Source organism: Bactrocera oleae, chromosome 6, assembly GCF_042242935.1.
Source record: "Bactrocera oleae isolate idBacOlea1 chromosome 6, idBacOlea1, whole genome shotgun sequence".
Taxonomy (NCBI): Eukaryota; Metazoa; Arthropoda; class Insecta; order Diptera; family Tephritidae; genus Bactrocera; species Bactrocera oleae.
In genome coordinates, this window is record NC_091540.1 from 59,176,459 (window position 1) to 59,191,589 (window position 15,131).

Sequence of the window (15,131 nt, forward strand, 5' to 3'; positions counted from 1 at the left end):
TTTTTTAAGCATTCAAATTTTTTTAGTATGTTTCAAGCAAGAAATATATAAAAAAAAAATTACATATGTATAATTTAAAACCTTTTTTTCCGCTATAAGCTTAATTATATAAGTTATAAACATTTGTAATTATGTTAAATTTTCATTTTCTGCAGCGTTTATGCGCATTTTCATACACTTTTCATTTGGTTCTTATATTTTTTTAATGTTCATTAATAAACAGTAAAGTATAAAAAAGTATAAAAATCTATAAAAAACTTGAATTTTCTACGATTTTATATATTATTTTATAATCGTTTATGTTTGTATGTATGTATGTATTTTTTTCTCTCTAAATATTAGCCTTTTTTAAGAAAATAAGAAACGAATATGCCATTCTATAGGCGCGTGGTATATATATACATATATACATATGGTACATATTTATGTGTGCGTCTGAATAATCTTATTTATTTTTTTGAGTCTCAGCTCAACACACACATACACATATATATGTATATTTATTCGCAGCGCGCTTAACAGCAACCTTGTAGCGACTACTTACAAACATTTTCACCATATTTCCTTCGTCTATTATATATTTCATATATATGTAGGTATTTTAAAAAAACCTAATGACTTTTATGCATACATTTTATCATTGGCTAAAATATAAAAAAAAACACTTTCTACCACGTCCCATACAGGACATATGTGTGTTTGCTTTGTATGTATGCACATTATAAAACTCGAGTAGATTTTTTATTTTTATATATATTTATGTATGTATGTATGCAAGTAGCTATGTACTTTCGATATTTGAACGTTAAAAAAACATATCCAATATACAATAACAATAAAAATTCTAGAAAATGTCTATCGATTTAGTTATACATACATGATACAAGTCATTAATTGATTTCTTTTACGTGTTTTCTTTTATTATAATTATTAATATTTTAATAAGTTATATACGCATTTGCTGTATTTTTATTTTTATTTTCCTTACTAATTTGCTTAGTGGTTCTCTTTAGTTTGCTGTTTTTGGTACATTATACATTTTTCTTCATACTACATTGTATTTATTTATTTTATTTACTTAGTAAAGCAATAGCAAAAATTTGTCTAAAAAGATTTAACTAATGTGATGATACAATTTCGCATAATATTTTATTTTTATTAAAGTTTTTTCTTTTTCTGTCACACATACATTTTTTTTAAGTTTTTGACATTCATGCCTCCGCATTTTAGCTTGAAATATACGCTGTGGCCGCTTTTAAAGGCGCTGAAGTGTAACGCTTGTGATCTTTAGTAACGCGTTTGTCTTCTAAGATTTCTTTTATTTTCGGTTTTTTTTTTTGGATTTTCCTAATAAAATATTTAAACTTTTTATTTTGCTTAATTTTCAATTTTTATTTAAATGTTATAAAAGATGTTTATTCTTTCGTTACATACACATATTAATTTATTTTCACGCAAGAATACAACTCTGCCTTAAATGAACCAAAAATCAACAATTTTGAAATAGTGTTTGTAGGTATGTGTGTGACTTTGGTCAGCTTGTCACTCAATTGGGATTAAAAATTTGATATTTTAGCATGACTTACTAACTTGAAAGCAATTCATATAGCACATTTTTAACAAATAGCTTTACGCCCAAAAACTAAATTAAATTAAATAGTTTAAAAAAAAATTAATATACAAATTTTGCATTTAAAAACTGAATTTTAAAATTTTCAACATTTTTTTGAATATACTAATATTTTAAAATTTTTTTGAATTTTCATAATTCTTTCAATTTTTAAAATTCTTTCAATTTTCAAAATTCTTTCAATTTTCTAAATATTTTTAAATTTTTTTAATTTTCAAAATTTATTGAATTTTTAATTTTTAAAATTTTGATTACCGTGTATGTATAATCAAAATTACTGAAATTACCTCAAAGAACTTAAGTCGACTTAAGTAATTTTTCAAATTACAAGAAAAATTCTTATAAATAAATAAAAAATTTAAATAATTTTATAACTTTTAAGTGCTTAGCTATTGGCTAAATCTATTCTTTATTGCCATTTCGCTTTCTTTTTTCGCACATTACGAGTTGTTTTTGTTCTCATGTCGCCGACCAGCGTCACCAAGTAGATTTATATACAATTATATGCATATTTTGTTGTTGCTTATGCTTCATCACTTCACACTCCACATATAATTTATTTTTATATTTTTATTTGTAATAATGATATATTATTGCACTTCTTTATTCAATAATTTGATAATAGTTTTTTCTTACTCTTTTTTCTTCTATGAAATATATTTTTTCTACTCTTTTAGACTTGCTTAAGCTTAATAAGATTTTATTGCATACGCATTATTTACTTTAATAGTTGCATTAAAGTTGTTCTTTTATTTAATATTTAATAAAAATTTTACAAAAATTCTATATAAAAATGGTTTTGCTCCAGAAAATATTGAAGATTATATTTAATTATACAATTGTTTTTGGTTTTTTTTTTTTTAATTTTTTGGTTTTGTATTCGTTTTGCATTTATTATTTATTTGCTTGTGTATTTGTAAGTATATGTCTGTGTGTGTTTGCAGTGCATCATTCTATATGTAATAGTTATATATGAGTGTGTCTTGTTTGTTGAAGAATTCCTTTATGGATATATGTGTGTATGCACATTTTCGCGTTTAGTTCGAATTTCACACAGAGTTCGAATTAAGAAAACGAGGACAGCGCATTAAGCACATATAATTCGTTGAATAGAAAAACAAATAATTTCCGAAAAAAATATTTGAAATAAATTGGCTGATTTCTGACGAAAAATACATCTATTCACATAGATATTTTTTATTTGATGTTATGTGAAAGATTTTTCGAAGATTTCATTAATATTAGTTATGAAAGTGGTAATGATGCATAAAATAATTAAATATTTCGTGAAAACTAACAATTGGCTTTGCAATTGTGAATAATTTCGTATACCGCTGTATTATATATTAATTTTTTTATTTCTTGTTGAATTGGGCTTTTTTTCTAAACTAAATGACAACATATAGCCCAAACTCTATACAAAGAAATAACAATTTTTTGGAAAGAAGAAAAAAATGTGTTGCAGTGATGTAAAAGTAGTAAATACCGGCTAACCAAAACAAGAAATCTATTAACTATTATTATAAAAGGTTAAAAATGTGTATATGTAAGTATGTTTGTATATGTGGCGCACTTCCATTGGTAGTAACTAACAAAAAGCTATTGTTTATAAAAGTTATTTAAAAATAGCAAATAAGCAAAATTTGCAAATACAAAGGTAGCAAAATTCAGTACGACTAATCAATACAAACAAGTATAAAAGGCATATAAAACTAAAAAACGCAAACAATTAAATTATTTATAGAAAACTACAGAATTAGGGTAAAAAGTAGGAAAATTCAAAAACATTAAAGCACAGATGGTGTTATTAAGAAGGCTGGTCTAACAGTTAGTGGCAGAGGAAAAATATGGTATTTACACTAAAAATAAAATTTAAAAAAACTGTTGAAGAATTAAAAAATTAAAAAAAAATTAAAGGGTTGACAAAAATAAAAAACAATTAAAGGACTAAAAAAAATCAAATTACTAAACCCATACGAAAAAAATTCAAAATGAAATTAGAAAAAAACTAAAACGTGGTATAAAAAATTAAATATAAAAAATTTAAAAATAATATAAAAAAAATAAAATATAAAATAAATTAAAAATTAAAAAACTTACAACAAATTATAAAAATTAATTAAATAATTATAAATTCATAATTTTTTTTTAAAATTTTGAAATTAAAAAAAATTGTTATAAAATTAATAAAATAACTTAAAAAAACCATTAGATATTATAAAATTAAAAAATCAAGATCGAATATTAAAAATGATATAATTAAAAAATCTTAAGAAAATTAATATTTTGAAAAATTAAAAAAAATTATGAAAAACTTCTCATAATTATTTTAAAACAATTTAAAAATTAGTATAAAAGATTTGAAATTAAAAAAATAGCAAATCTAAGTAAGGTTGAAAAATGCCAAAAAAAATTGGCATAAAATTAATTTATAAAAAAACCTAAAAAACAATAAAAAAAACTTGTTTAAATTAAAATTAAAAATATTAAAAAAATCATATAAAAATTATAAAAATGTTTAAAAAATTGTAAAATAATAGAAAAAACAATGCTTAATATTGTAAAATTATCATAAAATTCCACCACACATATTTTACTAAACTAAATATTTTTATTAAAAATGTTTAATAGGTAAAAAGTGACAAACGATATTTGTCTACCAATTAATTGCACTACTTTTTTGGTGGTATAACCATTTTTTCTTGCTAGAAAAAATGCATTGCTGAGGTATTTGAAATTAACTTGATCATGCATAGATGATCGCTCAACAGCTTTTAATGCTAAATGAAGTAAATTATAAGCGAAACTTGCGGCAATCGATTTTTTGAAATATTTTAGATTCTTTGTAGGCATTTAAAAGTATGAGTTGAATTGATTTTTGGTACGAAATGGTTTTTTCGACCTTTATACAATTTAAGTTTAGTTTAAAAAGGATGCAAAAAATTTTTGAAACTAGATTTTTTTTAGAATAAAATAATTTTTAAACATATAAATGATATTTTGAAACAAAATGTGAACATTTTTGGCTCAATATTTTTTTGTTACATTTTCTTATTAAAATATATCCCTATGATATCTCATTAAAAAAATGGTTTCTTATCAGTTTTTGTGCCTTATTAAAAATCAAAAAAAAAATTTTAGTTGGGTCGAAATGGTTTTTTTTTTGTAAAATTAATTTTTTTTAATATCTTTTTTTTCGACCGTGCGATCTCATTAAAAAGTTTTTTTTTCGTTGTTGTGGCTTACTCAAACTCACATTCACTTCATTAAGCATTTAACGCTGGAGTGCCTCCGTATTATTAACATTGCTTTTTTTTGGCATTCAATTGGCTTCTCTACATACTACGAGGTTTCTCTCACTGCGAGGATTCATTATCACTACAAATATTTACTAGTAACAAATAAATGATAATTGGCGCTTGGCTTTCCTTTCAACGCCATTACTGTTTTAGTACAAAAAAAGTGCACTAATTAATAATTTTTTTTTTTTTAAATAATGTTTCGTTAATTTTGCATACACTCGTTTGACGTTTGCACAACTAAATCATACAAAAACATTAAAAATGTTTATCATGAAAATTAAGACTAAATTAAATTACATTCATTTACATAGCATGTGAACATAACGATATGCAGGGTATTTGTTTTGTGTTTAGCATAGCAAAAATAATAATAAAAAATCTTCAACTAATATTAGTTATATATTTAGTACGATTATATGATTAAAAATACAACAAAAAATACTGCGCTGGTTTTAGAAACCATTATTTGTTTTCTAATCAATTTTCGACAATACGAAAGAAGCTCCACATATAATAATTAATATGCATGTATTTAAAAAAAAGGAATAAAAACGGATTATTTAACAAAAATTATTAAAAATTATTACAACTGCATTACACAATTCTTGCAATGTAAGATATGCTAGTTACAAGCGCCTAAAAATTGCACTGAAGCATTTGTAGGTTATAAATATGCTATACCGTTATTTGTATGCTGAAAGCATGTCCATAAACTAAAATCAAACACAATTGAAACTGAACGTATTCACTGCTATGCGCCTGTCAGTCGTGCTGTCAATCTGTTTGTGTATGTGTGTATATGTGTGTGTGTTTCCTTACTTTGTTTATTGGGAGCGTGGCTTTCGCCAACCATATACATATGTATTTCATTTATAGCATAATAAAATGTACGAACTGTAGCTGTAGAAACTTGTCTATCCAATACTTTCTTGCTGTGTCTACGATTTTTAAACGTTTGGAAAAATGTTTTTTTTTTATATAGTATAGCTATTATTGCAACTTGAATCTGTAGGTTAATATGTATGCGTGTGAGCATTTTTTTGGTATTATTTTTTGTCATACTTTTGGTTTTACTTGACATAATCTAGTGTCCTAGGTTCATTATAATTTTTGGGAGCAATCAGTAGTAGTGTTTTGTTATTATGGTAAGTAAGAAAACGCTATAAAATGGTATACGTATTATTTTCCTTAGCGCTACAGCATATGCTTCGTTTTTATTACGAGCTTTTACGAGCTTTTTAGGCCTAATAATATTTTACATATATATTTTGTTTGGATTTTTTTGAGTATCAGCCTGTCATAAGTCGTATAACTGTTTTAGTTATATGCATATGTAAGTAGGGTTTTGTGTAATAAAAATGTTTCTAAAATTTCCTGCTCATATTGCCTTTATGCTTTAGTAATGATAAAATTTCTTAAACCAGTTAGTTTTCAAACCGTTTTCACATTTTTCTAAGTTTTTGTTTTGTTTTTGGTAACCACTACGCAACAAGTTTCTGTTTTTGCGTTTTTGTAGGTGTGTGTGTGTTTATTTCAATATATGTGTGTATATTTTTTTTAAGTAAGAAATTTCAATGCATGCATATTGTTGCTGGGTTAGTAGAAAATATTACATTCAAGTGCATTGAAATCTTGCTTTCCCTCTTTCGTTCTCGCTCTTTGTTTCTCTTACACTCGGCTACAGCTCATTTCAAAACGTCTTGTGTATCTTCGTACTTCAATTTGAAACGCTTTACTTCATATACTCCATACTTCACCTAGCTGCTGATATCCTTCGACAGTTTTACTCCGACCGCCGCGCCACTCATCCTTACCATTCCATTTGCCGCGCGTCTTAAAGCGACGCGCATCTGCCATCAGCCGTCGATAGCTTTCGCTCGGCTGTTCGCTGGCCTTATTAGCGCCGCCGTTAACACCAGCGGAATGGCACCGCCCTCGGCCGATCGGCGCCTTCTTTGACTAGAGGTTTATGATATTCACGGCCGGGGCGCGCATGTATAACACCCCAGCAATTTTCGCAATAGTATTGTAGACACGTGACATTGGCGCAGAAGAACGGTGCAAATTTGCCGCCGCAACGTTGACCCTCACACTCGTCACACATCTGATCGTCGAGCACGTAGGGTTTCACCTCGACACGCTTATCGATATCGCCATGTTGCAGCTGCACGAAACGCGCTGATATGGCGGCAATGTAACTTTGTTGATTGGCGAATGCAACGCGCCCAGCACCCTTCGGATACTTCAACTCTGGATCGGTATCGATGCCTGCATAGCAAACACCACCATACAGACGATCCATGATCATAGCCAATTCGAACGCCTTCAAGGGACGCGGTACACCGCCGACAAAGACGGTTTTACGCGGATCCAATGACATGGTAGCGTCGAGCACATAATCGGCGTCGGCCAGTCGCCAAGGTCGTATCTGTACCGGTTTGTCTTTGATGGTTGGCGAGGAAACGCACAGGTAGAGCTTGTCATCGTCAGTAATGCACGAATCGATCAGCTGCTGTACACTATTCTCATCCTGGAAGAGCAGAAATGCGTAACCCTTGGGAGGGAAATACGACTTTGACTCGGCTTTGTGTGGCCAATCGACGACTAGCGGTCCGAAACGTCGAAATGATGTGGTAATCTCATCCTCATCAATATCGGGCGGTAAACCGCCAACGAAAACTTTCCGTGAATAGCGTGCCGTATGTTCGGAGCCCTGCGAATGTGGTGACGCGCGCGATGGTGAATTCAATTTCATATTGCCATCCAAGTAGGCGCCAGCACCGTTGCCACTTGCAATGGCAACAGCGTCGGCCTCGCTCAAATGATGTTCGCTTAACTTTTGATTGCGCATGCGTTCGGCCAGCACAGCGGCGGCGGCCACATTGTTATCGCCGCCGGCGCCCACAGCGCCCATATTGCGCATTATATCGTTTAAACAGTGATCGATAGGACGCATGTCGAGCCCGTTACCCACCAGGCGGTCGGGTGTGAAGCCGGCGCCGAGGTAGGGTGCATCGCCGCCTCCGGTAGCGCCAGCGCTCTGACTACCACTATTGCCCACCGACAGTGTGGGTATGTGTGACTGTGCGGCATTCATGTCCAACGAGTAGCCAGGTGTGGGCGAAGTGCCGCCCTTAGTCGGGAATGAAATGCTGCGTCGGTATTTGTTAGGTGAAATGCCCGCATTGGAATTTGGCGAAATGCCACCGCTGCCGCCAGCTTGCGATCCGTTATAAGGTGAGCCGCCGCCACCGCCGCCTCCGGGCGAGGTAGGACTGTTGCCATCGTGTGGCGGACATGGATGATTCGGTGATAACTGTTGCTTGTTGGGCAGTCCACTGCGGAGGATAGAGATGTGAGACGATGTAGCAATGAATTTGGTTGATAAAATGTAAAAGTTGCAACAAATGCTTGGTATGTACTGGTACTGGATATGTGGTGTGGTGGTGTTGGTTGAGGTAGTGGTGATAATTTGTGAGGTGAACTACTTTTGAAATTCATTACTATTTCGTTAAAATCTATATTTAAAAAGACCGGATTTCTTACTGTCAAAGCGCAATTCAAGGAGGGGTCTAATAAGTAATATATATATTGATTTGATTGTTGAAATAAAATTTTTATAATATATACTTTAATATATTCAAAGATTGAATTTACTGTTTTCCACACATACGTCCTTGAAATCACATAACAATAACATAGCTTCTAGTCCAAATGGATATATTAGATTTGACTAGTACTGACCATGTCCTCGAGGTTAGTTAAAGACTACCTAGCCTCACTATCAATGGCAATGCGTTACTTCATGATAAGACTAGTATAGGTGTCTAACCGCGGACAAATCTCAAAGAATTTATAAAGCTAACAAGCTTGAAAGAAAAAGGTGTTACATGACCTTTGCGAGCGCTGCCATAGTAAGATTAAGGCTGATATACCTTGGATGGATTCACGATTTTATTTTCCCATTGCCCACATATAAATGGTAAATATATTTTCACATATACTTGTATATGTTTTTAATCCGCAGTAATAACTCGATGCCAGCGCAACCTATCGGATAATATTTGACTTTTATTTTGACGAAGTTATACAGAAACTAATATCAGTCAAAGCCCAATTAGATATATAAGGTCTAATATAAAGAAATCCATTATTTTTATAACAGATGAATTTGGTAATCTATAGTTCGCTTTGTATATGCACCGGTTACACGATATATTGTTTGAAATATGAAGAAATAGATTTCATACTATGAAAACTTTTCAGATAATTTCGTGATTGTTTGACTCTTTATAGTTTTTTAGCACGTGTCAAAGATGACGACCAATAAAAAGAAAATACGCCATATTTTAATTGATCTTCAATAAATACCAAAAAACAGCCAAAAGGCTAAAATTGTGAACAGGTTTGGGTTCGTCGATTCTGTTCCGATAATTTTGGGATGAAACACACGCATCACGTTCTAAAAAGCCAATAGTCGAAAACATCAATAAATTAATGAAAATCGTTAATTCAGACCCAAGTAGAAAACATTAAATAAAAACTCTGGATAAAAAAAGAACGACCGATGTATGGATGCCACGAGTTAACGCAAACAAAACCCTCATGTATCGAATTCCATCTGCGAACCGCATCTGAATCCCAAAAATCTATTTCCAAAGCGGGTAGTTACTGGTGATTAAAAGAGGGTCAACTACGAAATCCAGGATTGACGGTAAGGAAGGTTTTGCTATGTGTTTGGTGGGATTGGCAGGGAACCATCAACTATGAACTGCACCCCTACCGCTAAACTCTCTTTTCGGACCTGTACTATCAACAATTGAACCGTCTGAAGGAAGCAATTGCTCAGAAGTGGTCAGTTTTCGCCAATACAAGAAGAATTGTGTTCCATCAGGACAACGCCAGGCTACAAACATCGACAGTGACTCGCCAGAAACTTCGGAAGCTTGGTGGGGAGATTCTTATACCTACATCTACCTTATAGGCCGGACCTGGCATCAATAAAACCTTCCATTTAAAGCAAAACTAATGGATTTTTTTACTAGACCTTATTTTATATCTGATAAAAAAGGTTATGGGGATTTCATAGATAATGGGTAAAATTAAACAGGTTTCTGGCCACATATAAAAAATCATAACTTAAGGATGTCTCAGGCTTGGTTTGAGTTAAGAAATTAAGATGGAAATCTACACAAAATAACTGGTATAATTGTAATTGAGTAAAGTTTCTCCATTAAGAAGGTTCCGTGAATTTGGATCATAAGCTTTAATTTCCCGATCTGCTAAAATCACAAGAATATATAATTACTTTACATAATTTAAAATTTTGGAAATTTTGCCTCATTTATCAATAGTTTAATTTATTTTTCAATCAAACACTTATTAGAGTACTCACTTGAATTGCATTATATATAAAATATAGCAAATCTACTTAAGCATTAAGTTTATAATCAAAAACATGATACATAATACATTTCGATATTAACCCGCTTCCGCCCAGCGTTACAAATATGCAACGATGGAGGTGGTTGATGCCACTCAATGTAGGATTTGTGCAACGGCAATACAATAACAAAAAAAAATTATGCATTTCAAGATGATATGTTAATTTGACAGGAAATTGGCATTCCTATCACTCGCTCTCTCTGCTGCATACAAGTATATCATAATTCATATGTGTATGTATATTGATATTTTACTGACTGCTTTGGTACTTGTTGTTGTAGTTATTGTTAATGTTATACAATTTCAAAGCATTAAGCATTACATATGTGTTACACTGGGCGTTCGCAGTTCCTTCATTTAACATTTATAACATTATGTATTATACATATCTACACATGTATGTGTGTATGCATTAAGGTGTCCATTTTTTCACAAGTTGATTTTTTTGCACTAACAAGAAACAGCCAATGCAAAAAAATTCTTTATTTTCATTTTATCACCAAAGCAAATAAACCTACAACTTTGAAAAAGTGATCTTCTAATACAAAATTTTCCGTTCCACAAAAATGGTCTTAATAATTTTTTTCAATAAAAACTTTTCTTTGAAAGATATGCGCAATTAAATGTATGCATCAAATGTACTCTACTCATATAGTACACCATGGCGCATGAGCAACACATAATTTACAAGGCACTTTTGTGAAAACTCAGTGCTTTTGATGCGTAACTTTAACTGCGTATAACTTTTAAAGGAGTGGTTTTATGAAAAATTTCAATTCGTTTTTTTTATAGAGCGGAATATTTTGAATTAAAAAATCACTTTTTCAAAGTTGTAGGTTTACTTGTTTCATGTAGAATATCAAAAGAAAACCATGGGAAAAGCAAAATGATCGGTTTAAATTGAAAATAATCTGGTGGCGTTTACAAAACAAAAAAATATGAACTTACGAAGCAATGGACACCCTAGTATGTACATACTCCTATATGCATGCGTATACTAACAAATTGGTTATTCTTGTAGTAGAAATTGATTGACTGTTATTGGCATTCACATGTGTGTTGGGCGACTAATTTAATGTCCACCCAACACTTACATTTAATATTTCATCAAATATTGGCTTTGTTGTGATTTGTTGCTGGAGAATTGACTGCAAGAGTAGAACAACAACACAACATACACACACACATACTTATTGGCATGTTAACATGTATTTACAAATGGATTTTTAACAATTACATACAAACACAAATGCCACGCATAAAATATTCATAGACTTAATAGAATGTTGTGTGTAGCTCCTTGGTGCGGCTAACGGATTGCGCAAGTTGAGCAAGCTGTGGCGGAGCAGTAACCGAGGCGCTTTAGACCCTGCACGAAGTCCACAATATCCTTGCGGTGGCACATTTGCTGTGTTGTTATGAACTGTGTATATTTGGCGAAAGCAAATTATGTTGTTGTTTTGTCATTTACAGTTAGTAGCATGTTGGTTTATTGGGTACCGATTTGGCGCAACATGTTGACGCAATTTGTTGCGTAACATGTTTTTGCGGATTTTTGTGTAGGTTTAGCGTTTAAAAGCACTTGTTGTTGTTTGCAACTTTACAAATGTTTATTAATACCGTTATATTTTAGTTTACACACTGTTATTTGCACAATATCTGTTTGTTTGTTTATGTTTTCTTGCACCGCAAATGTTTTTTTCGAATTAAATACACTAAGTTGTCAATAAGTAGAAATGATTGCGTGTTTTATAAACGTTAAACGTATAGAACGTGTTGCTTTTACAAAATATATATATATATATATGTAGGAAACAGCCCAGAATAACAGATTAGTAACGCCCAAACTTAAAATATCGATTACATCGAAGTCAAAGCATTCGATTAATAAATTGCAAAGCTCAATTCAATAAATTTTTTTCTTAAAATTACTTACAGTTATTTAAAAAATATGAAAATATCAAAAATATTTTTTTAATATTATTTTTTTTTGTGTTTTGCACTGGCAACGTTGAGCGGAAGGAGGGTTGTTTAAAATATGCTTTACTTGTGTTGGCGTCTTTTCTTCATCAAATGTTGGTAATTGTGGCTAATGCGTTAGGTTGTTATGTGAAAATATTAAAATAAATATTAAGCATACTGTCAAAAATCTTTAAAAATGAAAAAATATTAATAATCCTATATAAATATATTCTCGAATAAAAACATTTTTATATAAAAACAAATTCGCATATTTTTACATATGTATATATGTATTTATACGAATTTGTTCTTATCAATTTATATCCTTAATGTACAGTATAATATTTAATATATATGTAATTTTACTCTATACTTTTTAGTATACCCAAGTTCAGAAGTTGGTAAGAAATTTGTTAACATCAACTACATTAGTTAAAAAAAGTGTTGCCTGTATTTAGGATGATTTCAGATTGGTTTAAATGACATGGTCGAGAAGAGTTTCATCTTAAAGTAGAAGAATACGCTTAAGGCAACACTTCAAGCTTCACCTAAATTAATAATGTTTTCGCTTATCTGAGTTCAAAAATATATTAATTAATATTAATTAATATTAATAGGATTAAACATTTGAAGCCTAAACAACAATAGTTTTTTTTTACTCAAATACGTATGGCGATCTGTGTGCCTGAAATTACTTGAAAACAAGAAAAATTTATCGTGATCCAATTTGATTCTAATCGTTCAGTTTGTATGGCAGCTAAATGCTATAGGCGTTCGATTTGGAAAATTTATTGGCAAACACTCGAGGAGCTCGAATATTAGAAAGTCACTCAAGCAGCTATTTCAAAACGTGTAAAATCAGCCGCTAACATTGAAAAGCAAGGAAATTGGAAGCCATATAAAGTGAAGTTAAGAGACATAAAAGACGATTTGGCATGCCAAAAATGCTGCTTGAACGATGTAAAATAATGGTTCCATTATGATCACCCTAAACGCTAAAAATTATAAAACAGCAATGCCGAATATCCATCACGCCAAACCATTAATGGGACACGCTACCTTCCATTTTTTTCGACCAAAGCAGAACGCTCTCACTGAAATACGGTTCAGGGTATCAAAAATTAGTTTGATTCATCCTTGGTCGCTAAACCGGCGCAGCTCTTTTGGAATGAAATCCATAAAGATCCGAAAATGTTATAGCTTCAGATGGGTAATACTTTCAATAGTACTATTGCACATGTTTTCTTAAATAAACGTTAAAATTTTGAAGAAAAAAAACCGTAAGTAAATTGTCTACAGTTGTCCGTTATTATGATATACTTGTATGTAATTTTATAGTTGATTTAAAAAAATGTTCTCTGCCAACAATATCGGATATTAAGCTTTATTCTCTAACTTCTGGGGGTTCTAGCCTCTTTCTGGGCATTCAAACAATCTCAATCTCAAAATAAATTGAGCGACCGCTGAAGTTTAGTGGGTTTTGGTTGTATGAACTTTTCTAGATGAGACTTCATTTTAATTGATAAAATCAGCTTTTTCTTTTTAATTCATATTTAACGTGAAAAATACTTTTTTGACAAGCCTCCAAATGAATTTCAGATACTAAACATTTTTTTTGAAAATAAATTGATAAGCACCTAACAGCGGTTAATTAAAAAACAAAATATTTATTCTGCGAAAACTTTACTCATAAAACTCTCTCATCTCTCTCTCCTCTCTAGTGCATCTACACCCCAAATAAATTAATCAACCACGACACATTTTCAATTTTCCAGTCAATTAAATGTTTAGATTGCAGTACCTTCCACGTCCCACAAGTAGCTAAATGACATCGTCTTGAAAAAACCCAACATAATTCAATTTTAACGCTTGTCGCCAACAATCTATTTATTTCCCCTCGTGAAGGCGCTAAAAGTGAAATAAGAGCAAATTTTGCGCGAGAGCTTAAATAAATTGCATTAATTTTCGGTAGTTAGGGTTAGGTATTGCAAGAGACGCTACATAAACTGATTAAAAACCAAAAAGGACTGAGGAGATGAAAAAGAATTGAGCGGCGGAATATATAAAATTAAAAAAAAAAAGTTTAGAAAAAAAGGATTTTTAAATTTTGATAAATTTCAGAAAGAAAGCAATAAACGTTACAATATTTTTTATTAAATTTTAAGCACTTTGTAACAATTAGAACGAAAGAAGGCATTTAAGCTTTAGAAGAATATATAAAATATATAAAAAGACGACTTTGAAAGCTGACACAAGTTGATTTAAACCTATCAAGCTACAATAAAGATATTTTTACTCAATTAAGCGTGTACAACTTCAGTATTAAAAGCAAGCTTTTAGGCGTTAGAACACCACTTCACTGCTCAAAAGTAAACATAGTATACCGATAGGGGTGTATGTAAGCATATCAGCATATGCGTATGTAAATACTCACTGACTTGAAGCTATTGAGTTGATGTTTCATTCACACTCCTATGCATTGATATGTATGTATGTATGTATGTGTGTTGTGTGTGACAGCTGCACACTTTTCATGCATTTAGCCATAGAACAAGAACGCTCGTCTGCAGTCAAGCTGTCTGCGTCTATATGAAATTTTAATTGCATGCTTTTAGAGGCAAGCAAACTTAAAAAGACTTCGGCATATAAAGTATAAAAATGCAGATAAATACACGAGAGTTCAGGCATTACTTAATACATTACTTTGTATGCATACTGTAGAGATGTGGCATGTTGCATTTACTTAAAGGGTGCAACATATGTCTAATTTTATGCCTTTGAAAAATTTAAGA

General features: G+C 31.0%; 1 protein-coding gene across 3 annotated transcripts in view; it reads right to left on the minus strand.

Annotated features, from left to right (window-relative positions):
- The window catches only part of LOC106617023 (translational regulator orb2), a 72,150-nt gene that overhangs the window by 22,092 nt on the left and 34,927 nt on the right, over positions 1-15,131 (minus strand). Inside the window, exon 6 of one of the 3 annotated variants that reach the window (XM_070111936.1) lies at positions 5,442-8,270. The exons of the other annotated variants lie outside the window; for them this stretch is intronic. Within the exon in view, the coding sequence (XP_069968037.1) occupies positions 6,842-8,270 (1,429 nt within the window). The 3' untranslated portion in view covers positions 5,442-6,841. Of the gene's footprint in view, positions 1-5,441; positions 8,271-15,131 lie in introns of those variants that run through there. 3 annotated transcript variants of the gene reach the window in all.